The sequence below is a fragment of the Monomorium pharaonis genome, chromosome 11 (genome assembly GCF_013373865.1).
Source record: "Monomorium pharaonis isolate MP-MQ-018 chromosome 11, ASM1337386v2, whole genome shotgun sequence".
In the NCBI taxonomy this organism is placed as follows: Eukaryota; Metazoa; Arthropoda; class Insecta; order Hymenoptera; family Formicidae; genus Monomorium; species Monomorium pharaonis.
Genome location: NC_050477.1, coordinates 16,010,347 through 16,037,197, shown reverse-complemented (window position 1 = coordinate 16,037,197; position 26,851 = coordinate 16,010,347). Strand labels below are relative to the sequence as shown.

Sequence of the window (26,851 nt, the reverse complement as noted above, 5' to 3'; positions counted from 1 at the left end):
GTGTGATTCCTCAATTTAAAGTCCTCAAGCAATGACTTTAAAACTATACGTTCAGAAGAAGAAGAACAATTAATGATGATGACGTAATCAAAATTACAAAAGTAGCCAATTTTAAACCAATGATTATAGAAAAACAAAAAAAAAGCTTTGTCAATATGTGATGAATATATATAATATATCATAACGTATAATTATGGGAAGTTTTAAACATTAACGTTTGGGAAACAATTTTTGTGAGGTATCCAATCATATCCTGCATAAAAAGCATATACCTATTTTTTTACTAAATCAATAATCTCGTCCACTTAAATTATTATTTTACAATAAAACTTGTGTTTTTCTTATAGTGCATATTCTAAAGAATAGCAAATAGAATCAATTTTTTTATTAAAAATTTGTTTAACTTAGTAACTATTATACCTTAAGTTTCTCTATACTAGTTTTATTATGTTTAATAACTTTGTAAAATATTTTAACTTCCGTTTTTTCTGTGATTTAAACTGCAAAAAAACAAAAAATATTTATAGTATGTTTGTTAACTCTAAAAACCAATCAAGTTTTTAAACGAGGGGACATGCCATCATTACTTGTAAATATGATAATTGACAAAAAAATGCAAACTTCATAAAGTAATTTTCGAAATAAATAAAAGGGGGGAATTGTGTCCTTATTAAATGCACGATATACATTTGTAAGAATCTAATGTTCAATATTTAATTAACTAATAAAATATAATCCAATATTTATCCTTTAATAATAATATACAATAACAAAAATAATTTATTAGCGAGAGACTTGAACTCTCTCAATACAATGGGCTGCTCGATGTTGCGAATACTTACGCGAAGTTGCATTTGCCAATTGAATTCGATCGCATCGTTTCGCCATTCGGCGTGACAGATTAATGCAAGAAATCCTTAGATGCATCCACGGTAATGGGATAAATTACGTCAATTCGAATCGGAGCGATGCCCGCACAAGCTTTTGTACCAATCTCTCTTCAAGTACTCAAGTCGCACGACGGCGGATTATTCAGATTCGGCGAAAAGTTACGCAATCGTAAGTCGCGGAAAAACGATCGCCCAGACACGACCAACCAGTAAGGTAGCCGCTAACCGGCAGCTGGGAAAAATCGAAATGAAAGTTGCCGTACGCAGCATAACGCGTCAGCTGAAAATCTCGCTGCTCGCGTACGAGGTGAACGGGCCTCCTTCAAAGGCCTTTTTTAACGCAAATCCACAACCAAACCGCGATAATCGCCCCCGACAATTTACACCGATGCAAACAGGGTCGATAACAATTTGTCCTGGTACTGGAAACGAGGACGGGAACGACAGGCTAACAGTGAAAGCTATCCTCCGTCCATTTCCGCGAGCGTGCGCAGATATTTTGCATAATCACTTCTTAGTTTGTGCAATAATTGTCACGTTTCCTTCCTCGAACGAAACGTATATGAATATACAACTGGCCGCGACGTTACGTTAAAATGTCACGACGAGCTGGAAACACGTTCAAGATGCTTATGTTGACATAGCGGGGAGATCGGTTATAATAGAATCGTGACAAGATGTAGAAAATGCACAGCGGATCTCACGAAATCGGTCTCCGACAAAATGCCAAATGGGATTCGGAAATGTATCGCGAAGAGGATGGACGAGGGATTCCTCGTTTGACAATTACAATTATCCTCGTTGTGAGACGCCGCATGGCAAGGTTTTCCTTTCTATGTCAAAGAAATCAGCCGGGCTCGACGGTATACGGTATTCCCGCGCTTGAGGCGAGCAACAGCGAAATAACAACGTGAAAGCAGAATGGCGTGGCCTAGACGAGACCGGGATTCGTTCGCGAGTCCTCCTTTCTTCCTTTTCTCGCCGACCACGAGTGACGATAATTCCGCGTAAGCGATCTGTAGTACGCACCGTCACGGGAGGATTCACGTGTTGGGTGCTCAGCAGCAACAACCTGTTGCTCGCGGAAACTTTCGCGCGAGGAACACATTTTCTCTTTATAAATATAATCTTTCTAAATATATTTTATACAGAGAGAAACAAAATCAATGTTTCTCGTTTCTTTAAAATTTCATCAAATGCCACGAGGTTGCGAGCAGCAATGAAACTTGATCGAACCGCCTTTCTCCTCATAATTTTATTACTTGGGAATGTTAGTTAAATATTTTTTTAATATTCGACAGTAGTGCAATGGAACTTTATTATCCTCACAAAAATTTAATACTGAACAGTATTAAATCGGCCAGTAATTAATACTTACTTTAAAAGCACTCTTGTTAGTACTTTTAATACTCAAAATAAGTAATAATTACTGGCCACTTTAATACGGTCCAGTATTACGTTTTTATGAAAGGTATTCGATTTGTTGTAAGTGCAAAATGAAACCATTCTGGCGAACGTGCATCGTTCACCTTGCGCGTTCTTTCGAGAGAACGCATGGGTGTTCGCCAAGGTTGAATCGAGACTTGCATCAGAGAGCGGTGTACGTCACGCTCGTATGATTATCGGTTGGTAATCGAGGAAGAACGTGGGCCGTGGAATTTCAGAAACACCACCAATCGCCACGTCGTAATTGTTGACAGACGCAACGCAGCAAACGTGTTTCTGCCTTCTGCACGAAGCCACATGTCCGTCCGCATAAAACTGTAAACGACTGCGGGAAGCGATAAAGCAGCGACGGACGTTTCTCTTAGGATATGACTCTTCCCATCATTACTTTAGAACAAAGTAAACACAGACGTATTTTATGTTAATGTTGAACGTTTAATGTTTTCATGAGAAATAAACATATTATATAAATTGTATTAATCAATTTCATCGCTAACGTTTAACGATTTAATTAACTTGGGAAAATAATCTTAGTTTCAACAGTTCCTTAAATAATTCGAGAAAAAAAAGGGGCGTCCTGATTGTGAACCGGTTAGTCCTTTGAAACGAGCTAAACAAATCGCGTAAGGGACTGCGCAGAAAGAGATCGCGGTTGAAACGATTGATACTGTTTACGAGTCGAGTGTTGAAAGAACGCAGCGCTTTCGCGCGAAACGGCGGTAGCGTTTTATCAACGATCGGCGGGCAACAACGGATTTCGAGCGAAATGCCTCGTGGGAAGCGAGGTATTATACTCGCGTATACGTACGCAAAGAGAACGATAGGTGTATTTTCGCCGCGCGCGCGGAAATGTTTCTTTCCGTCGTTGTCGCCGGTCGCGATTCATGCGTTAAGAGATTTCCCGCGTATACGTAGCGCGCGATGTGTATCATTATACTTTCTACCAGACCAGTGGAATCGGGAAATCGAAGACGAGGACTTTCTAGAAAATAGATCGTAACGATTCAAGCGAGCGTCGATGCCTCCTGCCTGGGGATGGCGAGATTATCAACGAGCGAGGGAATCGCCGCCGACGGGGACGAAAGAATCGACGCATCGTGCCTGTCGCACGATTTGAAAATTGCATTAAATTTCGCGGACGCGGTGTACGAGAGGGAGAGAGAGAGAGAGAGAGAGAAAGAGAGGTATACGCATCCTCGAACGCAAGAAAGTACGGAACATGCTTGCCGACATGCACGAGTAAACGTAGCTCTCTAGGGATTCTTATGGGGCGGGCTCTTCGCGGAATATCGATGCCTCGTGACGCGACGTGAAATAAAGCGGGCGTCGTGTTTTCTCCGTTCGTAATAATTTCATCCATCGGCAGTTTCCTAATGTTACTGCACGAAACCTGCGTTACTCAAACGAGTCGCAATTTCGCGCGCGAACTTTTTGCATTGCCGATTCATTTTAAATCGTTAATTTTCAGCGCTCTGGATTTTCATTAAATTGAAAAGACGATTTTGCGAATTCCTACGGGCGGCACACAAAATAGTTCAGCTATATTGCAATTCTGTCCTGTACGGATAAACTGGTATTTCAAATAAATCCCGAGAAGAAGCAAGATCACTCTCTTTCATTTAAAATCGCGAGAGGGAAAGATTCTGACAGATGTAACTATCGCAAGAAAGTGGTATTCTTCTCTAACAATAATACGAAAGGAAATTTCTGCGAAAGGAAAAACGCGTGTATTATTACACAAACTTTTGTATCCGTCAATCCGTCTTAAATCATTAATTTTCAACTCTCTGGATGTGTTCATAACCAAGTCTTTAAGATAGCTTTACATAACCTATTAAATTGAAATTTAATATAAAATCCCAAGATGAGAGGAAAGGGAGGGGACGGAGATTCTGACAGATGTTCTATCACAAGAACGCGGTATTCTTACTTTCTAACGATAATAACATTTTCGCGAAAGGAAGAGCGCGTATCCTTCATCTGCATTCGAAAATATACACGTCCGGTAGCTCTCTCTCCGTCAAGGCGAATTATTCGCTGCGACTTTGTTCTTGCCCTTTCACTTCATCATCGTTAATGATGTGCGTTGCAAACTTTCATTGAATATTAACACTCAACGTTTGACGCTTAATGAAACTCGTTTTTTTCTTTCTTTCTGTCTACAGCAATACGCGAGCAAGCATGCCGAGCAGAGCCATTTGGTGGAGCAAATGAACACGAAGTATTATTATTACACGAGGACTCAGGGCCTGTTTAGGATATGCTATCCCAAAGAGAGGCCACCAACAGGTAAGAATTCTCACGTTAGAATCAAAACGTTTAGTAATTAAATATCTGCATGCTTTAATAAAAATTGTTGAAGAACTTGGCGTGATATTCCGAAGAGATTTAGAGATACAATTTTTATCAATTAAATGTTATTATTGAATTAGCGAATACTTTCTCTCTTCAAGCAATCATTCAATTATTTGCCATTAAAATCAATCATTTCTTGGTATTTTATCATCCAATATTTCGATGTCGTGAATTTATTGCGAAACACACTACAAAAAATTTGTGTAAAATTACAACTGTGATAGTGGGTAATTTTGTGACCCACTATAATAGTTGCAGATTTTTATGGGTATGTAATTTTGTATATAAATTTTGCAATAATTTTTCAATTTTTTTTAGACTTGTGTATGCATTGTAAACAGATTATTACAAATTAAATTATTTTTATTTCTGTCATGCAAAATTATAAACGCACAAAAATTTACAACTATTATAGTGGATAGCTGTTTGTGTAGCTCTACACAAACTTTTTATAGTGCAATTTTAAAATTGCTTGTAATATTTAATTATTTAATTAGATGGTTATTTTTATAGTACATGTTAGCGTAGTTATATAATTACGATTAATAGAAAGAATCGAGTCTTATGCATCTTCGATCAACATCCGCGATAACACTCGCGATTTAAGATCGATAAATCCCCCCCCCCCCCTACCCGAGTTCCTCGTTCAACGACACCCCTTACGCGCGGCCTTTAGGAAACTTTCTACGTTACGATCTCGTAATGTCGTAGGTTATCCGATCCCCACGTAATAGGTTAACAGTTTATAATCGACCGCGCAGACGCGCACAATCTTTGGAGAAAGGTGCATTTTCACCGGATAGACGGATAGCGATGTATCGCGGCGCTTTCTCATCCCAGGATTCATCACCGTAGCCGAGCGTTATGTTTTCGTATGAGAAATATCAATATAATTGATCGTAAATGCGACCAACGACTTTCTTTCTTTTACTGAGAGGCAAATACCTCGGAAAAAATATTAAGATATTAAAGCACCACTCTATCTTTGAAGTTGAAGCATCTGCCTTCAAACTGTTAACACTTTATAATACACGCATTGTTTTTCAACATCCACACACGTTGGATCATTACTCTTACAAGTATAAAGAAATTCTTCGATAATTCATATAATTTAACATCTTGCAAAAGAAATTGTATTTATATAGTTATTCATTATAAAAAATTGTAATATAAATGTTATAATTAATCGCTCTTAGTTTTCCAAAGAAAAGAAATTCGCCGGACAAAACTCCGTGCGCAGAGTGTTAAACAGATCTCTCGGCAAATTACCTATGTACGTAATACATTATCATCGAATGGCTTTATTGGCGACTAGGAAATGTATTTTAAAAAAAGTTAAAGCGAATTCAGAGCAACGCACATCGGGTACATCCGGTAGGCTGTTTACGACACGGCAACAACAAAAATGTCATGTGAACGACCGCGTCGCGGTTTTCCAGACGCCATTTCGAATGAAATGCCTAAGTAATGACGGAAATATATACGGAATTCTGCCTTCGAATCAACTTGCGCCAAGTTTTTACTGCGGTATCGACCGCGAGGAATCCTCGCGTCTTAAATTACTTAATGGACGATAAGACTCGCCGAGGTTCGAGGGGACTGGTAGCCTTTTTTTTTTCTTCTTTCGGAACGCACATCGTAAGTGGACCGTTGCGATCGCGGTCGTTGCGAAACAGCCGACGCGACGACGTGCCGATCGATCGCGTGTTAATGCCTTGGAAACACAAGCCGCGCTTCGGTCGACTGTGAGCAAAGAGGACGAAGTTTCCTCGAAAGTTGGGATATAAATGCAAATTTTTATCCGTATAATTTTTAGTAATCTCTTTCCCCAGAGCGAAGGCCACTTCTCAAAAGTTCGTATTAAGTGGATAAAAGTTTAAATACTCTGAAATATTATAATGCACCGGCAAAAAAGAGAAACGCGGTAGAATTAGCGCCATCTTTTAAAAAGGGAAAGGGCGAATAATTCAGGGTCCTCAAATCCAGCCATTTAAACCCGGAATGAAAGCACGCGTGTTACGCACAAGGATGCGATCGAATCCTACTCTCCGTGCGTAATTTCGCATCGTGTGTATAACGCTCTATGGCTTGGAACGCCTTTCCAATTAGAAACTTTCTACGGTAATGACGCATGGTATATGTCGTATACCAATGTTCAGCGAGGTATCACCGTATTTTTAGGATAACAAGTGAGGCAACTCAGTAATGATTGGTTTATGTCTTTGTAGACAATTAAACCAATTAGAAATAAGATACGTAACTGCGATGATGTACGTAAGCGTTGTCGTACGTAATCAGGCGCAATGATACATAATTTGATACATAATTTAAAATTACAGAGCCAATGTAATTAAATCCGTAATAAACGCTATTAACCCGATTATAGTCTTAATCTCGTGTAATGGCTTCGATATTCATCGCAGGAAGAATGTGCCGATTAAGTGAATTCCGAAACAAATCTAGGTCATAAAGTATAAATTAAGATATTAAAACTATCTATTTAAATGGATCTCTAAGGATCGGTCCCTTCGATGTCCATTAACTTTAATTGTAGCTTAACTTTACCTGATGTCAAATTCTGTTTTTAAACAAAGAAAGATAATTGAATTATGATTAAAGTCAATCAGCATCGAGAGAATTGAACTCTGATCTTAAAATTCACATAATTTATAGCGAGTAACGTTTCAGATTTAAAATATGTCGTGTTATCTTTTGAAACGCATGTGGACGAAAATCCTTAAAAAAAAAAACGGATCGCGACAACGCGCCTCATTCTTTTACGTCATAAAATTCGTGAAATCGACTTTTGCATGCCTCGACAATCACGCAATATTCATTCCACAACGTAATAATCAAAGATTACTATGCGAGCGTCAACGTCAGTGGACGACGTGCATGGCGATACGATCGAATTGTGTCGTAATCGCAGATCGGTTTGACTGACAATGAGTGAAAAAAAAAATTATAAATAAACGGACTCTCTATCTGCGCGCCGTGCCATGTTACGCGAAGAAACGAAAAGTAGAAGATGTAACAACATGACATTGTATACGTGACGTAATAAGACCCAATTTTATATTACGCTCTAATAAAAAAAAAATGTGTAACTATGAATGTGCAAAGCAGCATATTTCGCTCTTCGGTCCCGGAAGTTGTGGAAGCCGTCTGAAGTAATTTCTATTTTTAGAACCATGCAGACGTTCCAGGATTAGCTTTTTAAATCTATCGTATTACGCTGAACGTTCGTCTGATGAGGCATCACGCGAAATCGAGATTTGAAATTAGATTTTTTTTAAGACGTTGCACAAACGGAGTTTGACTCTCGAGATCTCGAGGGCTCAAGGGAAGAGAAAAAGGAAAAGAAGGAAAGAAGAGAAAGATATGCGTGCGAGTATACTTTTCGCGCGAGTCCGATGTACGCGGCACAGGTGATTCCAGTTCTCCCGGAAGTTTCAAGTTGCGCATTCTTCGAACGGGAAGGGAAAACGCGCCGCCGCCGCGCTACGCGAAGTGAAAACGTACCCATGGCTAGCCGTGTGGATGCGGGCCGTGCATACATTTAGGGAGCTCAAATAAAATCCATTGTTGTTCGCACAATAGCGCTAACCCGTCGCCGTCGTGGGGTGGAAGCGACGGCGGGTTAGCGCTCGGCTAAAATTCCGAGGTGAACGCGAGGAAAGTGTGTCGATGTCACGTGTTACGGACGAGACTTCTCGAGATAGGATCAATTAAAAATGAATGAAGCAATTATTGAGACTAAGTTCCCCGACGCGTTTGAATAAGATTTGAATGTAACGAAAAGATAAAAATATTACCAGCGTAGATTAATAGAGAAGAGTGATTTAATGAACGGGCGATTTAATGAACGTCATTAGCAAGTATGGATAGAATTAAGAAATTAATTATAGAAATTAAGATGTAGGAAGCTGACAAGAGAGAAGGAAATCATATTCAACAAAATGAAAAAGATATTCAAATATTAAGGTCTCAGGTGGGAAACTTTCGCGGTAATTGTTATATTTTGCAGAAGAAAAATGCATATCTTTCGCTACAAAGGAATTTTATAATTATAATTTGTAAATCTGTTTATTCAGTTATTTATCAAATATTTACAAATGATATTTAAATAGTATGTATGTTTCATGCATGCCAGTTTAAACTTCTTTATGAAATTTTCATTTGAGAATGCTTGAATAACAATTGTAATTTTATGCTGAAATAGTTTTTACAATAATTACAAAATTAATTTCTGAAATGTATCCAATAATAATTGTGCTAAGATGATTTTGTCTAACCACAAATATGTAAACACTTAATTTTAGGTGTCAATTTTTTAAAGATTACTATATGTTACAATAATTACATTTAAAATTAATTCCAAAATTAAATTTAGTCTTGTAACGCAATATATCATATTACATTTTAGAATGAAACTAATGTTGAAATTTTTCTACGTGCATTTTTCCTGTCTGTGATATGATATGCCATTGGACAAGACGCGTAATGGATAAGTAACACGTAAGACATATTAGTTTCTTTTATGACGAGTACTTTACGTGCGCAAAATTTCGTGAAAAATTGCGGACGACAGGTGAAATTGCCGTCCCAAAATCCGGACGGTCAGGATGTCAGGCTCGTAAAGCAACGGTTTTCTCACAACGGGTACCAGTCCTGCTAAAGTGACGTGTGTCGCCTCGTCTCTCCATTAGCTTAACAACATAAGAGTAATCTCTCTCATTATCCCACATAACCGCCGTCCTCGGAAGAACGCGCCGAACTAATCCCAGATGAATAGTCACGGTAGACGACGCACCAGGATTAACGATCAGGACCCGGACGATCCGACTCCGATAAGACGCGAGCGACGATCCGACAAAGCGTCGTCGGAAACAATGCTTTCTCATCGGGTGCGCGAACGAAAATACGCTCGCGCGGCGCCGGTACGTGGTATACCTGTTCGGCAGGTAGGTATCGTGGGACCAGAAGAAACGGGCGAGGAAAGGCGAGCGTATCGAGGCCGGATCGGTGAGAATCGATTCTATCGACCGGCCGATCCGCGGCCGATCTGCCCCGAAGAGAGCGAAGAAATCTCGCCGGGCGAGAGCGCGCGTAAAAGGCTCTCCTCCGCGTTCGTTCTTGTCCCGCTCGGCCGGAAAACAATCGAAATGATCGATGCATCGCTCGTATACATCGCGGTACCGTTCGCCGACCGTATTCGCGTCCGAGGACGCGACACCTTATCGGTTTCGGCGTGCCGTTTTCTTCCGGCAATCCGCTTCCGGCGACTTAGATTTATGAGGGCCGCGTGATTGGGCGCTTGACCTTTTGCATCGGAAAGAAACAAATCCGCCGCAGTTGATCTCGCGATCTCGACATATATGTTGAGTGAAGAATTAAAAGTCAATTGGAAAAAAATCCTTTTTTTTGCGTATTTCGAACATATCAATATTTTGTATGCAATTATGATATTTTTAATTCTGAATAGCTATACAAAGAATTTATTCACATGTGCTGTTTTCTTTTGGGAAAAGTAAATATATATTTTCTTGCTATAAACAAAATCAGTATGATTAATTATTCATTAGCTAGTACATTAACTAGTACACAATAGACAGTTTCAATAATAAGATAAATATTCAATCGATAAATGTTATTACAAATACAATTAAGCTAAAGGTTAGATTGCCTATTCGATCTATGACGGATCTTGGTGCTGGGTAATAATTTTTCTGCGAATTTTTAGTATTTCTAGCTCATACAACTGCGCGCCAATACCTTTGTCAGTCTTGAAACACAGTTACTAGCAGATTTCGATGCTCAGAAACATTTATAAGATCTCCTCTTGTATTAATTAATTATTCTATTCATTACTTTAAGAAACTGTTTATTTTATATTAATGTCTGACAAATAAGACATATAGTATATGAATAAGAATTGATCATATCGAGCATATTCTATGTTTTAGAAATATATTCTATTCCTGTCCCTTGCCCCTATATTTTAGTGTATATCTACGGATCAAGTGCACACTTTAAGGTATCTTTTTTATCTACGTGAGATTTCGGATGATCTTGCTCCCGTGTACCCGTGACCGGTGTCGCGTCAACCAGCGCCGAAAATCGAGGTCAGCGCTTACGGTTACGAGTGCACACGTGAAAAATTCGAAGAAACCAGTCAACGACCGGTCCGGTGGCTTTTATCTGCCCCCTTGGTATCGTACGTATACCGCACGACGCGATGCGCGCGATGAAAAGTACGAGGAGGACCAGCCGGTCGCTCGGCATCGCGCCACCGTCGCCGACGACTCTTCTTCCGGAATGGCGAGGAGTGTAACGCGTGTACAGTTAGGCGCGAGTCAACGATCTTGGCATGGCGCCTTGTTTCGTTTAGACGAAACTAGATTCGAAGTAGGGGTCGAGGAAAAACGGCCGCGCGGCACCGCCGTCCACCGTCATCACCTGAATCTCAAGTATCTCGACGAACGGTACGTCGCCCTGCGGAGGCGGGCTTCCTCCTCCGGGGAAAAACTCACTTCCGGTCCTACAGGGAAATTTCGCGTCGCGAATTGGTCCAACAATTTCTGCGGCTCTGATATATTTTACGGTGTACGTAAATACGCTTTGGATAGAAAAAAAAATCCACCCTTATGAAGTTTCCTTATAAAAATGTAATACCGGACAATATTAATTAAATTGACCAGCTAATACTCATTTTAAGTATTAGAAGCAACAACTTTGTTAGTACTTTTAATGCTTAAAATAAGTAATTACTAGCCAATTTAATACTGCTCAGTATTACATTTTTCTAAGGGTTTGGAGACATTTTTAATGAGAACGTGCAACTGGTCATAACTGTTCTGAATATTTTTAAAAATGCAAGACTTTTCGCAAAAATAATTAATAAAATATTAATAAAATTGGAGAATTGAAGCGTGAAATCATAATAATTTAAAAAACTCAAATTAGTCGAAGACGTCATTCTGTTCGGTTAGCGTCAGCAGGTTTTTTCTGCAACGAAAGACTTTCACTCAATTTCAACTAAACAAAAACGATAATCAACTATCGAAGGAAAAACACGAGAGAAACGAATCTGTAATTGAAAACAAATGCACAATGCCTAAGGAACTGCAAAAGTTTCATCTCGAGTTTCTCAAGCAGTTTCGAAAAAAAAAAAAAAAACAATTACTCTTCTTAGGTGGTCCCGCCTGAATCTCATTAGCAATGATCCGATTGATCGAAGACTTTCCGAGATAATTCGTTTCGGTCGGACCATGCCACTGCGATTGTCTAGCTTCTCAGGCAGAACATCCTTGCGTTCGCCAAAGAAAGGGCACATAAAAGCTGTTTTACACGTTTTTCCTACGTGCTAAGGTGACGTTTCGTGGATTAGGATTCGCCGAGGGAGTACCGTTGCAAAGGAGCCGAAGGACCGAGCGCGCGAATTTCCTCCCCCTTCCCCCCGCGGGGTGTATAAGCAGGTAAAAGCATACCGCACACTTCGCGCCCGCTGCATTCTGGGTCGCATGCTTCTCGAGGCGCGCGCGCCCGTTGACGCGGCTGGGGCTGTGGGATCACGAGGCATTGATAAATCCCAGTAGTAAATTCCTCACGGAACACGATCTCTTCCAAGGAGGGGAGATATCAGAGATATCTAATGGACGCGTCCTCGAGGATTCTCCCTCGCGCCTTCTCCGCCTGCAACGAAAGAATAAACGGATATGATCAGCACTCTGCCCCGCTCATCATATATTATCTGCAGGAAATCGTACTGGGAGATTCTTGAGATATTCTGTGTACACGCGGATATTCTCGAAATGTATCTTCGAAATGTACATACATATTTTTGCGAAAGAAGTTGACGAAACAAAAGGACACTGCAAATTCTCACGCTGATTAAAAAATATCTGAATTTTCCTATTACTGTTTTAAATTTTCTTATGTGATTTAATGACGAATCATAATAATTCTGTATTCAACGAAAAGCTTCTTTCATGTTATATGAATTTCCTCGATATTTGTCTTATTGTCATGTTTTCGCAGGTGTAAAATGTATTTCGCGGTTCGCCAAGATTCTACATCTGTCACGCTTTAGAATACAGTGCACCTCGATTCTCGATGTCGTAATCAGCCATTAGATGAACGTTGACTCGCACGTCTTGCGGTCGGTGAAATGAGAACGTCGGTGATAATTAGCCAATTAAGTGTAGAGTATGCACCTCTTGGTAAAACGTTTCTTGCTCCTCATAATTGGCAAAGGCAATTCGCGAATTCACAATGTTTTAGAAAGAAAATATATTACTAGGTATTACAGTAAATAAAAATATTAATAAGCCTTACAAAATAATAAAAACTGAAGAGCATAAATTTTCTCTTTATTGTAAAAGAAGTTTCAAGCAAATAAAAAGATTACAGTTTGCAATCCATTTTATTTGTTTGTAACGCGCGTTTATATCAATTTCTTATATTCTGTCATGATTGCTTTTTTTATGATTGCAGTCGAGACTTATTTGAGTCCTGTGGAGACGCATTGCATGAATATTGACTATTTCATTCCCGATGAAGAAAATCAAACGAGGGGCTTCTCTGACGACGCAATGGCACGATTACGTAAGTATGGCGCGATCAAACAAATTTCTTTCACTGAACTGATGATCAGCAATCAATTCAACTTTTTATATGAAAAAATTTATGTATATTCGATCTTTTTTTAAAACTGAACCTACATTCAATTTATAGTTTGTTTCTTCATTTACTAATTTTTAGAATATCGTTAAGACAATATAATCTTATTAATATTATAAATATTAATAAGATTAATTCTGTTTAAAATAAAACATTTATAAATAGAGGCTTATGATAAAAATTTATGAATCATGTATATCACAATTAAAAAAAATTTTTATAAACTCAACTTTATGTAAAAAATTAAAATTATTGTATGTAAAATACTTAATGAACCGTCCTTATACATTTATACCTTGTTTTATGCCGAAAGGTGAGAGATAGCAAGAGTTGATCGTACACGTTAGACAGTACAATTGTATTTCTTATACAGATACAAATAATATTATAGATGCTTTAGAATTCGGTCACGCTGCTATCCAAAGCGACGGGAATGGAAAGTTGTTCGCTGACGACTTACGTGGCATGTATAATAGCAAACGACTTGGAAAAAAACATATACAGCTTTATAAAAATATTTATAATAAATTTATCGCTAATGTGAAAACAGAAGACACAAAGTTTTTTTATCATAACAGCAAGTAACGTAATACGTTTGACCTTTTTTTATTTCATTGTCGCAGATATGGGAAGATCCGTGATAGCTCTATTCATGGTCGGCTTTCTCGCGATATTTTCGGCATTCTGGACAGGAGTAGTGGGCTGCTGGAGAAGATCACCAGGGAATATCACAGCCACGGCAATTCTGATGTTATTCGCCTGTCAGTATACTTTTTGATGAGATATTTTTACAGAGATCTCTTCCGTTTTGCTTTTCGCGAATTAGATGCTTCTGAACGGATAATTTCGAGTAATGCAAAAGTTTATTTATGAACAAAGTAAAGCTTTTTAGAAATAAATAAATGATTTAAATAAGACTCCAGGGAAAGTTTATAGATAGCGATCGTTCAAGAAGAATAAGCTAAACCATGAATTCGCGAATATTTATAAAAATTATTTATACATATAAAATATAACATTACTGGAATATATCTACAGGTCTACTGAGTGCTGGCGGTATGGGTCTCTGGCACGGCGTCGAATATTATGAAAAAGAAAAAATTGTCGGGGAGGAATATTATCAACAATGGAGTAACGTAAGTACTCAATTTTTCTAAATTCTATCAGTGTAAACAAAATACTCTATAAAATGTTAAAGTCGTTATTGATTGTTACATCAATCGTATCATAGACTAGAAATTTATACGATATGTTAATATTGTTTGCTTACAAATTGTTTCAGCTTGATTTTACTTTATTCTAAGTCTCTGAATTATTTGCTTGAATTTTCAAATGTCAATTGCAACTGATTAATGTTTAATCGATTAATATGTCATTGCTGGAAGGGCAAAATAGGCGAAAAAAATGTAATTTATAAAAATGTTTTTAAAAACGTAATATTATAGTTTTTTAAATGTCAATTGCAATTGATTAATGTGATTAATTAAGAAGCCATATCTAGAGATGCAAAATAAGCGAAAAAAATACGGAGATTTTAACAATTATTTAAAAAGTTATTAATAATTTCCAGAAGGGCATTCTTAACCCTAATCCTACACACTATCAAATAATTTGATATTCTACACAAGGGATGTAATACACCTCAGCCTCTTTAAATGGTTATTACTCATATATTATCAAACATTTTTGCTGTTTTGAATGTTAAAAAAAACTTTTAACATTCTTCAAACTTCTAAAAATAATGACCAAAAGTTATTTTGGGGCAATATAAATTTTAAAACAGTGAAAAAAATTCATAAAGCTAAGCAAAAAACTAAGTCTAAAACGAAAGCCAAAAACCAGTGGGGTTTATTTTACCACAGGCATATTAGGATTAGGATTAATACTCTACTATATACACGGAATCAAAATTTTCTGACTGACAACATAATTGAGCTGGTTGTATGTTAGACATATAAAGAACAACTTGGCTTATTTTGTATCACGAAGAGATTCTTCCAGACAACCCGATCGCAGTATATGTCCACGTGACCGAGGTGGCAGGCGTAATCGTGCGCAGCGGATTTTGATCGAATTTTGACCCGCAGGTTTTAAGGGACAACACGGCGCAGTGGTACGATTGGTCGTTTTACCTTGCCTGGCTGGGAGTGGCTACGTGTCTGGGCGCAATGACGCTATTCCTGATCGCGGCATCTTGCCTGAGAAGGGAGCGTGCCCGCGAGCAGGCCCAAAACATTCAGTACATCATGCCAGGTGACACGATAACCATGAAACGGCCAAACTAACGCGCCCCGTATCTCTTCTTTTTGTTTGTTATATACGCCCGGCGCGGCACGGCACGGCACGGCACGTTGGGGCAAAACTGTCCTAGGTCCTGAAGGACAACTCGCTAATCTCGTACGACTGGTCGTACGTGGTCGCTTGGGTCGGCGTCGGTTGGTCGTTGGTCAGCGCGATCTTGTTTAGCGCCGCGGCGATTTGCTTGAGGGGCGAGAGAATGCGCGAGGAGGCGATGAACATGCAGTACCTCATGCCTGGTACATATTTAACACCTATTGCTTTTGCCCACTATGCGCACGCGGTAATATCCGACTGACGGTGATATCCGACAACCGGCGATTACTTCGATTTCTTATTCGTCGCGTCTCCTAACGGACGTAACACAACATCCGAAAACTCGGACAGGCCGATGTCGAATCTCTATTCACATACTCATTGAATGTATCATCGATATTATTGCAATATAATATAAATTGTTGACAGATTGTTATATTTATTTGTAATATATATGTATTTATCTATAAGAAATTTATAAGAAAGAGGTGGCTTAAGCCAATCAAATCGATAATTATAAATTCTAGTTTCAAGTAGTAGCTGATATCAACCGTTTAAAACATTCGACGAAACGTCGAGACTGTTTCTCGCGCATTTTTTTTTTTTTTGTAGCTGTAGCTAAAGTTGTAATACATGCCAATCAATTTCCTCGGGGAAGAAATCGCCCGGGATAACGCGCGTGTCGGATTCCGCGTGCACCGAGTGTTCTACTAACTTTAGTTTACGATCATCGGGCTTGATCGCAAGGAACACGTTCCTTGATACGAGGATAACGATCATCTCGTCATTATACTAACTGGATTCACTTGAGAAGGAGAAGCGTCAACACGGAAGCAGATGGTGCCATTAAACGGTTATCCCAGTCTTACTTACTTTTTGTAAATATCTAATAACGTGTTATATACGGTTTACCTCAAGTGCTTCCGTATTAACGCATAACAATTATTGTTAGCACAATCAGGTATATCATTTTATAGATACTGATTATAGATTACCTACGAAGAAACAATATCAGTAATAATCATTATTTTAGAATTTAACTTATTCGATATGAGAATATATATTCGTTATAATATATACATCCAAAATTAAAGAGAATTTCGTGAATTAATTGAATGACGATACATACAGAGATTCATCTAATTGCTTGTTTAATCATAACGCATCCAAAAATCGAACGACTCGATCCCAATAATATAATACCTTGTATATAAAAAGATCTCGATTCCTCTTCCTTTCTGTCTTTACAGACCGTTCGAGTGATATTTAATTCTACTGTTGAGAGTCCGTAATAATGTTTCAAAAAAACATTAGTTTTCGCTTGAGAATTTGTAAACGCGAGAAATGAGGCCACGCGAAACTAGTTCGATGAATACTAACTTGAAATCGCAGCGAATTGCACGACGAGAGTTCTAGATTTTATTTTTTACACAATTTTCTCAACTAAATAAATCGGAGGAGCGAAGCCGCGCGAAAAATTACTAGTTGATCGAGTATTTAAATTTACCTCCATGCTCTCGATATCTTAATACTGCCTGCAATGTCGCATTTTTATTGAAATTAGATAAAAAGTACGTGCTTAGAAGAATGATGAATGTTTATAGCGTTCCATTAACGATAAGCAATTATTGAGGATAATAATTGAAAAATGATTGAGAGATCGATTTTAATCGAATTTAGGCAGAACGATTATCAAATTGCACTGATAATCGCATGGAAGATAACGGTTAATATGCATTTTCGCGAGACTTTTACTTGTTTGTCTCACGCTCTGTTTCCGCCACGGATCGGAGCACTGTCACGCTCTAATCCTAAAGGAAACTTTCTAGTTCTCCTCTGGATGATCGAATACCTGGTTGTAGAATACACTTGCACGTCGTAAGAATTTCAAAATTTTTAGGAAGAAAACGCAACGTCAAGTCACGTGATTTTCACTGATATATTTTTCCTTCTGTTTAATTTCCATCCAACTTATACATTGTGAAAATTCCTTTCAATAAGAGCATTTCTCTCATTTCTATTATTTATAATCGAAATGCTCCATTGCTATCGATTGAAGTTTTATTTATAAAATTTATAACATGTGTAATAACAAAGACATTGCAATTTATTACAATCGAGAAAACCTTTTAAAACTTTTTACGTGCTTTTTGCACAAACTTTATATAAAAAATAAACATGCGAAAAAATTTAATCGTAATAAAATTTCTTTTTTAAAAATGACTTTCTATTGCTCTTCTTGTGTAAAATATAATTTTAGATATATCTCTGTAATGTGATCCTCAGTCGTCATCCGATGTTGAAAGTAACTTTAGAAAATTGGTCACGCACGGAAATAAACATTCGTGTGAGATAATTGTTCTTTTCTTCAACTAAAAGAACGGAAAAACCAGTGATATCTAGAAGTAGACGCTCGAAAGCGACATACTTGCCTAATTTTCCGTCCCGTACACCCATCGACCTCTTGCCGTAAAAGAATTTCCGTGTTTGCGCATTCAGTCCCATACGCTAATTGATCGATGCCGGAATTCAATTTCCACGCAGGACGAAGAACAAATGTATCCCAATCGTGGTGTCGGATACAGTCTTTCTTCAAATCGGTCTCTCAGAAATTTACGGAACAGTAAATACATTTCTCGAATATGTGCAGGCAAAGACGATTAAAACAAAATGTAAAAAAGAAACTAAGAAAATAATTAAATTACTTTCTTGATGAAAATCAATATTGTTCTCCCACATGACTTTATATTGTGCATAAATAAGCATATTTTTTTATCTGAGGTGTATATTCATTAATATTTTATCGAAATATGGATTTAATAGTGAAATTTTCATTCTGACATCGTCGAAGAGATAAGCAAAATTAGATCTGACATTCAATATGTTAGACAAATAATCATTACACATAACGTACATAGCGTATACTTGAGAAAACACATTGTAGTCTATGAAATAAAAGAGTAAATCATCGCTTCATTTAGTCGCGTCATAGTGAACGTTTGTTCCTTACATATATTTCATCCTTTCATAAAACTAACCATAGCAGAATTTAGGTCACATGTCGTTTAAGTATTACATTAGCTATTCCATTTACCTGATAACCAAACCTTTTTTTTTTTCCTTTTATCAGAAAAACGCGGGAAAGTCACAAGTCAAATCTAATCTTCCTTTTCGTGTTTACAGTGTACCCGCAGAAACAGCAGTACGCATACGCCGGATATCCGGCACCGGCGGCGTATCCGGGGCCGTATTATCACGGTTCCCAATATGGGCCCTACAACTACTGAAGGAGCTCGGCCGGTCGGCATCGATGGAAAGAAAGTGTCCCGAGCGCGTCAGTGCTCGTCGCCAACATCGAAAATTCATCTTGTCAGCTTGTCACTTTTGGCAGAACGAGGACTAAAAATATTCAACACTCAATTCGAAAAACTCGCCGAGGTCGATCCGTGAACAGTCGATTCAAAGCGAAATGGCGTACCGTCGACCTCGGGCGTAAATTGATCCCCCGATTCAAAATTTCGTGGCTCCGGATATTGCGCGAGCTGTGAAAACGCGCCACGAGATTCCCCAAAATGCAAACTCTTTTCTTCCCGCGATAGACCGATCGTTTAACTCTCCATCCGACCGGGAGCAAGAACCCAGGCAGCACGAAGATCCGGAAGATGAAACCCGGAAAGAAATCCGAAAGGAGTTTGAGAAACGAAGGAAGGAACGTCTTTTGGACGTCTTTCCCCTCCCATCTTTTGAACGTTTGCGTTGTCTGGGAAGTCCGACTTGCGCGAGACGGTTGCTCAAAATGTACGTGTACTTACACTTTAGGAACGAGATTACTTTGTATTTTTTTTTTTTTTCAGTTCGATAAGTAAGATATCGATCATCCTTCGTTCTTCCCGCGCGTGCTGATCGCAATTGGACGCGAATTCGCGCTCCTCGTGAGAGATACGCGTACCCATCGCGCGTCGTTTTCCATTGGACTCCGACAATCGGTTTCACCGACGAGCTTTCTCGAATTCCCATTAACGAGTGCAATACCGACCGATTCATTCATCACGGTCCCCGGCAAAAAGAAAGGGCCCGACGGAAAATGCGGTCGGGCGACCCAAACCGCCGCGGATTTAACGGACGTTAACTCGCCTCGATGAAACTCGGCAAAAACAGTCGTGAGTCACGTATAATTGATTCGACTACCGTCGATTGGAGATTAGATCTGCGAGGCTTGGCTCGCGTTGACGTACCGTGCGCATTTACTATTATTTATTTAACGCGATCGAAGCTCAAGCCCCTCTCGAGAGAAGAGGAGACCGTCGTCGAAGCAGAGCAAAAAACGACGCGAATACGGCATCACGCTCTCGCCTCCTTGGTAGTACCGAATATTAAATAAATATTCTGACTAAGAATTTCGCGATTTCACGAAAAATTTTTTATGCACCGCAAACTTGGTTTTAACACTTTCGAGCCTAGCGGAACGATAGGTTTCAGTTGAAAGTGTTGAGATACGCAATTAAAATATAAATGTGATTTAAAAGGAAGTTATGCTAGTTTATTTCCTTGAATCGTTTTTATATTAATTGTTATGTATATTAATTTTTATATTAATTGTATTTTCAATGAAAATCTATCGTTCCTAGCCATCGATGTGCTTGTATGATGCAAGATCGATTAGATTTCGATTAGTTAGATTAAAAATTTGGCTTGAAAATGTCAAAGCTACTTTCTCGGGCGTATATAATCTAACCGCTAACGTAATATAAAACATTTATATAATATGTGGTGCTACGAGGATCGTTACGCGAAGAATTTGCGAAGTTCGTTTAATATATAGATTTTGATAATGTTGACTTTTGTAAGGTTCATTACATCGATATCTCTTTCTATGTAAGATGTTTAGGAAGTAAAGAAAGATATTTCAATAATTTTATATATTCTCAGCAAATAAACTAAATTCAAATTGCTCTCTTTTCCTCTCTTTCTCTTGCTCTCTTTACATATTTCATTTCCATATGCAAATAAATTGCTTCATACACAACACACACACACGCGCGCGCACGCGCGCGCATACACGCAAATGTAACTTTCCCTTTTAATTTATCTCTCGTCGTAGTTTATTTTTCACTAGTTTATTTTTTTGCTCCTTGTAAGCGAGCAAACAGCAATATTTTGTGAAAGAATATAAATTATATTCATTGATTTATTATAAAAATATAAAAATTTTTAATGTAATTAAATTAAATATAGTTATGTAATTGCGTGATAAAGCTAAGATTTAGAAATGAATAATAAGACTAAAATAAAAAAAGTAAAACTGAAATTTATAATATCTTAGATAATAGAATAAATAACAATACATTAAATATATTAATTGGTATTCGTATCTAGCACCCCCCATTCTCTTCTATCTCAAATAATCTTGATTTTCACATTACTGCAGGTGTTTATTATACAGTATAATTAAATATTAAAATCCAGTTATAAATCACATATGATTTCTATGAGAAAGAAATTCACGTACGGATTATTTAATTAATTGTGCGTTTATAATGTAATGATAATTGTTAAAATATAAAAATCAGGAAATAGTTTCGTAAAATATGCAGAATTTAATTTTCATAACGTATCAGATCGTTAAGCCCGAAATTACCGCGAAAAGTCATTAACCTTAATTTATAGATACCGTTAAAACTACATATATTAAGCTAAAAACTGAATATATTGCTAACTATAAGCTGTTTCATAGTGGCGATGTGTTACTTGACCAACAGTCGGTTTTGACTTACTGATTGAATTACAATAAAAGTTGAAATTTCAATATGCCATCACAAAATATGCAATTTTTATTAAACATTGTGTAATTTATTTTACAAGTCCCCTTTTTTCTCTTTTCATTATTGCATATAAAGGTGGCAGCCCAAAAAATATTCTTAAATGTACGAATCAAAATTGAGTGCAATATATAAAAATCTAAAATAAAAATTTGTTATTACGAAAAAATGCAAAAAATGTAAACATTTAAGAGTGACGAAAAATTGTTAATTTAAATTTTTTAAAATTATGCTATTTAAGTCCAACTTGTCAGTTAAATACTAGTACTATATACATATATATTATCTTATGTCTGATCGTAAGCTAAATTAACTTATGTCATATATTGAGATTAAAATGAATAAATTTGTTCATTTAAATGACACTCAATATTATAATATTATTTTGTATTTTTAAAATATTTGTTCTTTACAGTGTTGTGTGCTTTCTCTCTTTTACATCACTTGTTTTCACGGCACAGTCTTCTTTTTAATCAGTTTCTAATATATTATCCGATAATTACTCAATTACTCTGTCACAATATCTAATTATCTGTATATTAGCCATCATCCGTTGCAATTATTGTGACTAATGAGATTAATTAATCCTAATACTGTCTCTCATCTGTCGCTCGTGCCATAACAGATACTTCGCGTTATAAAGCACAACTCATTCAGTGACTGTTAGAAAAATCGTTCAGCGGAATCTTCGACACCGTCGGCAGTGCAGTATAAAACTTGTACTTCTATCGTCGAACGCAACGCGATGTTAGCAGCCAGGCACGCCGCTTCTCTCTCAGCGCGTTGAGACGCGCAAACGTTTCCTCGACCATCCATTGCGCACTCGCGAGAACAACAATGTTCGCAACGTGTTGCCCCTTCTCGAAGCGAGACGGGCGTATGGCGGATCGTCATTGCGGGAGTAAGAGGAAGCATGGAAAGTACGTATGGAGACTGGAGAGCTTAGCCGCGAGGAACGGAGCGCAACTCCTCATCTTTTAATGCAACGCGTCGCGTTCGCAGTCGACGCGCGACTGCCACGGAGCACGGATATGTTCGCGCTATGCGTCCTCTTCCTGGCTGTGTTCTTCGCGCGACCGTACGCGACCGAGCGGGATGGCTCGAGCGGGATACCGTTCACGAGGGAGAAAGTATGTAAAACCCACGAACGAACGAACGAACACCGCACCCTCGTAGCACGCCCCACCTTCGCGGAGGGAAAAAGGCCTCCTCATTATTTTCATCACTCATCGCTCATTCTGTTGCTTTCTCTAGTCTATTGTCACCGGCTGATGCCTTTTCTGACAAGTCATTGCGTGATTTCCAGTACTATCACGTGCCCGGCTCGCTGACGAATGAACAGGTCGCCACGTTGTCCGACCTCGCGAACGTCACTCACTTGAATGAGGTATTGGATAACATATGTGTGGTGAGGATCGTAGGAACCCCCGAACATGCGATGGTGAAGGAGGTAAGGATAAGGAGTGACCGGGAATAAACGACGCGCGCGAATACATCTCGATTTTCGCGGAAACGAATCTCGAAAGAAACGTTTAACCCGTTCAGATTTACGCGGGACCTCTCTCACGGAATAGTACGTTAAATTTTAATTTGTAATAAAAAAGCGAAAAATTGTAATTACACCAAAAAATACGTTTTGTTGACGTAGATCGATTTCTCCATGCCACAAGTAAAATTTATCGCCATTTTTTGTATCTGCTAGAATTTTGATTGTCATGTATCGAATTTGTAAATTCTACTGTTTCTGTCAATTGTGTTGATTAAGTACAATATATTGTATATCAGAATTTGCTAATCATTTATCTATCTCAGATAATTTTTACACATTTACAATTTTTACTGTAATTGCAAGATAATTTTTTTGAATAATAGAGTACTTTTAGAAACAACAAACATAAGAAAGGCTCGATGCTGAAAATTAAATCTTTTGCTAGTTGGACATTATAAGATCAATTATCTTCTATTTTATATGTAAAATGTAATATATTTGATAATGATGATATGAATAATTGTACCATAAATTAAATTTACAATAATGCGATTCAGCTTATGTAATAAATATCACTCTACAAAAAAATTCTATTTTAAAAAGGCATGACGATAACGATAAATGTTTATGTAAATATAACATTTCACAGTTTACAGTGTCGTAACATCTAATCTACAACCCTTGCAAAAAATTATATTTTTTTTGCAGTATATCAAAAGGTCAATGAAAAATCTGGGTTGGACAGTTGAATCGGACATATTTCAAGCTGACACGCCTGTATTTGGCAAGCTAAAGTTCGAAAACATAATAACAAAGTTAAATCCTAATGCAAAAAGATACTTAACGCTGGCTTGTCATTTTGATTCGAAGTACACGAGGGAGCGAGACTTTATTGGAGCCACAGACAGTGCTGTGCCATGTGCTCAATTGATAAATTTGGCAACTGTCATGAGTAAATACTTGACTGAACAAGTAAGCCATAAAGAACATTATGAGATAGATGACACGCACATGCGAAACTTTGGAAAATCTATATATTATATTTGTATTTTTCAGCAGGACGTCAGTTTGATGTTTATTTTCTTCGATGGAGAAGAAGCGTTCGAGGAATGGGGTCCGAACGATTCAATTTACGGTGCTAAACACTTAGCTAAACAATGGCATAATACAAAAATTACTTACGGCGGAAAAAACAATTTCTCCGAATTGGATAGAATGGTATACATACATCGTGTTTGTTATGTTATCAATATATATATATATATATATATATATATATATCATTAGAAATACTATATAACATACCACATAAATATTTAAAATTTATATAACATGGTTATTAGAAATATGTAATTATTGTAGAAATTTTTTAATGATTATATATAACATTTTTTACAGGACATATTGGTTCTTCTTGACTTACTAGGCGCTCCTGACCCGACGTTTTACAATTACTTTAAAAACACTGAGAAATGGTACTCCTTGCTAGTCAATATTGAAAAGAAATTAGCTCATATGAGAAAGTTCGAGTCGTATTCATATGGCAGACCGGAACAGAGGTATTTTCAACCGTACTCGTTCGAGGCGCATATCGAAGACGATCACATTCCCTTCTTGAAGAAAGGTAAGTGTTATTCGTGAGAAGATTGCTTCATGTAGATTTCTACTGTAAATTGCATCTTCTATTTTCCAGACGTGCCTATTTTGCATATAATACCTACCCCATTTCCGCCGTTTTGGCACAAATCTGGTGACAATCGACACAATATTGATTTAAAGACTACAGAGAATATTAACAAGATACTCAGGATATTCGTCGCTTCTTATTTACATCTATCAAATGTCTAACAAAATTGAGAAATGTCACACGTATCCTGGAGAAATAACTACTTAACTGTGCTTCTACTCGTCAATTCTAGGATACATATGTACAAGTAATATCAGGAGAAATATCTAAAGTATACAATGCTAAATTTGCGGAATATTACATATCTATCGAACAAACTACAAGTTTCAGATATCATAATATTTATAAAGAATTCTTTATATTGAGCTGCAAACGATTTTTTGGAAACCTTTTGCCGCTTGGGACATCTTGCTAAATGTTTCTTATGAAAAAACGTGATATATTTGTATAATTTTGTATTATACGTAATTATTAATTTATTATGTAGACGCGGTCTATAATATTACAGAATAAGCAAAAAGTATAGGACCAGTAAAATATTTGGAAACAAGGTATTTGAGAAATTTTTTTTTCATATAGAAATTGTATGGTTGTATTTTGCATGAAATTATAATAATTTCTTTTGTAATAATGATTTCTCTAATTATTCTACATATAAAAGCATTAAGATAGAGTTATCAAAAAGTCAATAATTATTTTTATGAGATATTTTAAATTTTATTCTTATATATAGAATATTAAATATCTCATATCAAACTATTGATTTTCCTATTTTTATATGTAGAATAATTGAAGGAATCATATTATGTAAAAAAAAGAAACATAATTCCAACATTTTATTCGTGTATCTTTTCGTGTATATTTTACTAATACTTTTTGCTCGTTCCGTATGTATATTATTATAGATAAGGCAAAAATTCTATATATTTTTGTAAATTAACAGATCTGCGTTTATATTCTGTATATAAACATAGTAAGATATATGTGAGAAGGTGCAATATTTTTGTTCGGTATTGTCTTTTTGTGTTGTCACAAAATTCCCCACGTCTAAAAAAATTTCGCTTTTGAAAATGCGTATTTTTCCCGAATATAACAAAATTTCTCATTTCGTGTCTGGCCTTCACGACGATAATATTGAGGCGTGATTTAGACGTCGAAAACATTATGACGCAGGAAATCGCGCGGAGACTCAAATGCGTGACGTCCGTCCTGCTACATGCTCGGAATAAATATAATACAAGAGCGTGCGTTTCACGTGCGTCTACCTCGATAACGCGCACGCGAGTACGCGACGTCCAACACGAATGTCGAAACCGATTGACGGTTCGTTCGAAGCACAATATTTCTTAAAATTTACTTGAAAGCCGCTTACCCTGAAGCTGCAATTAGATCGTACATTTTATTCAGAGGCCGTAAATACATTTGACGTAATCGCGACATAGTCGATATTACCGGAGGAGAAAAAGAGGATTAGAAAGAAAAAACCGGAATTATGGCGGGAGAGTCGTGATACCGACGAAGTCGTTGATATCTCAATGCTTCAACGAGGCGCGCGCGAATAACGAGTTCGCGTACTACATGTGCGAGTGAAGATCGCGTTGGGCAGTTTTCTGTTCGATATTCTAAACATTCGACGTACGACGGACGCCTCGGTTTAGTCCTCGCGAGAGTAACACGACTTGTCGAGATATACAACGATAGATTCGCAGCAGTAAAAAAAAAAAAGTAACAACAGCGCGACGAGGTAGAAAAAGTAACTCGTCCACCTACCGGAGTGACGCCTCGTTACACGTCACTCGTTTTCGTCGCTCGTACACGAGATCGATATCGTCGGGATGTCGTAAAACGCAGAACGTAGCCCGCTGGGTCAAAGCAAGAGTCCAATCGACGGCGAAAAGATTGAGAGAAGGTTCGTTCGGTCCCGCTGATTCCCTCGGTTGGTAATATGGCCGCCGGCGCGGCGTCGCCGGATCGAGGTCATTGTTCGTTCGGGCGCGCCCGTCGGCGGCCGAGGGCGGCCGAGCGCGGCCGAGCGCGGCCGAGAGTCGAAGCGAGAGCGGAGTCGCGCGGTGGGAAAGTCCGACGCGCCGACACGAGCGACAGCGGCGGGGCGAGCGTGCGAGAGAGACAGACGCGACGCGACCCGACA

General features: G+C 37.8%; 2 protein-coding genes and 1 long non-coding RNA gene across 6 annotated transcripts in view; 2 read left to right on the top strand and 1 right to left on the bottom strand.

Annotated features, from left to right (window-relative positions):
• The window catches only part of LOC105840823, a 29,779-nt gene extending 8,721 nt beyond the window's left edge, over positions 1 to 21,058 (top strand). The window contains exons 2-7 of one of the 2 annotated variants that reach the window (XM_012687902.3): positions 4,502 to 4,625; positions 13,188 to 13,298; positions 13,997 to 14,134; positions 14,412 to 14,509; positions 15,461 to 15,626; positions 18,891 to 21,058. In XM_012687902.3, coding sequence (XP_012543356.1) covers positions 4,502 to 4,625; positions 13,188 to 13,298; positions 13,997 to 14,134; positions 14,412 to 14,509; positions 15,461 to 15,626; positions 18,891 to 18,994 — 741 coding nt within the window. In that variant the 3' untranslated portion in view covers positions 18,995 to 21,058. Of the gene's footprint in view, positions 1 to 4,501; positions 4,626 to 13,187; positions 13,299 to 13,996; positions 14,135 to 14,411; positions 14,510 to 15,460; positions 15,627 to 15,744; positions 15,911 to 18,890 lie in introns of both variants that reach the window. The other variant, XM_012687901.3, reaches the window with a different exon arrangement.
• Positions 6,300 to 13,004, bottom strand: LOC118647931. The gene is made up of 2 exons (XR_004965077.1): positions 12,182 to 13,004; positions 6,300 to 9,400 (listed from the first exon to the last, which is right to left on the bottom strand). It is a non-coding gene; the product is annotated as an uncharacterized LOC118647931 (long non-coding RNA).
• A 903-nt stretch (positions 21,059 to 21,961) lies between the features above and the next one.
• On the top strand, positions 21,962 to 25,700 carry LOC105840825 (glutaminyl-peptide cyclotransferase). Of its 3 annotated transcripts, none has more exons than XM_012687905.3 (6): positions 21,962 to 22,656; positions 22,833 to 22,976; positions 23,724 to 23,987; positions 24,075 to 24,233; positions 24,414 to 24,639; positions 24,709 to 25,700. In XM_012687905.3, exons 1-6 carry the CDS (start codon positions 22,453 to 22,455, stop codon positions 24,861 to 24,863), a joined length of 1,152 nt encoding a protein of 383 aa, XP_012543359.1. In that variant the 5' UTR covers positions 21,962 to 22,452; the 3' UTR covers positions 24,864 to 25,700. The 3 variants fall into 3 exon arrangements, with proteins under 3 accessions (XP_012543359.1, XP_012543358.1, XP_012543360.1); XM_012687904.3 differs by having other exon boundaries at positions 21,975 to 22,656; positions 24,072 to 24,233; XM_012687906.3 differs by having other exon boundaries at positions 22,489 to 22,656; positions 22,781 to 22,976; positions 24,072 to 24,233.
• Positions 25,701 to 26,851: the final 1,151 nt, after the last annotated feature.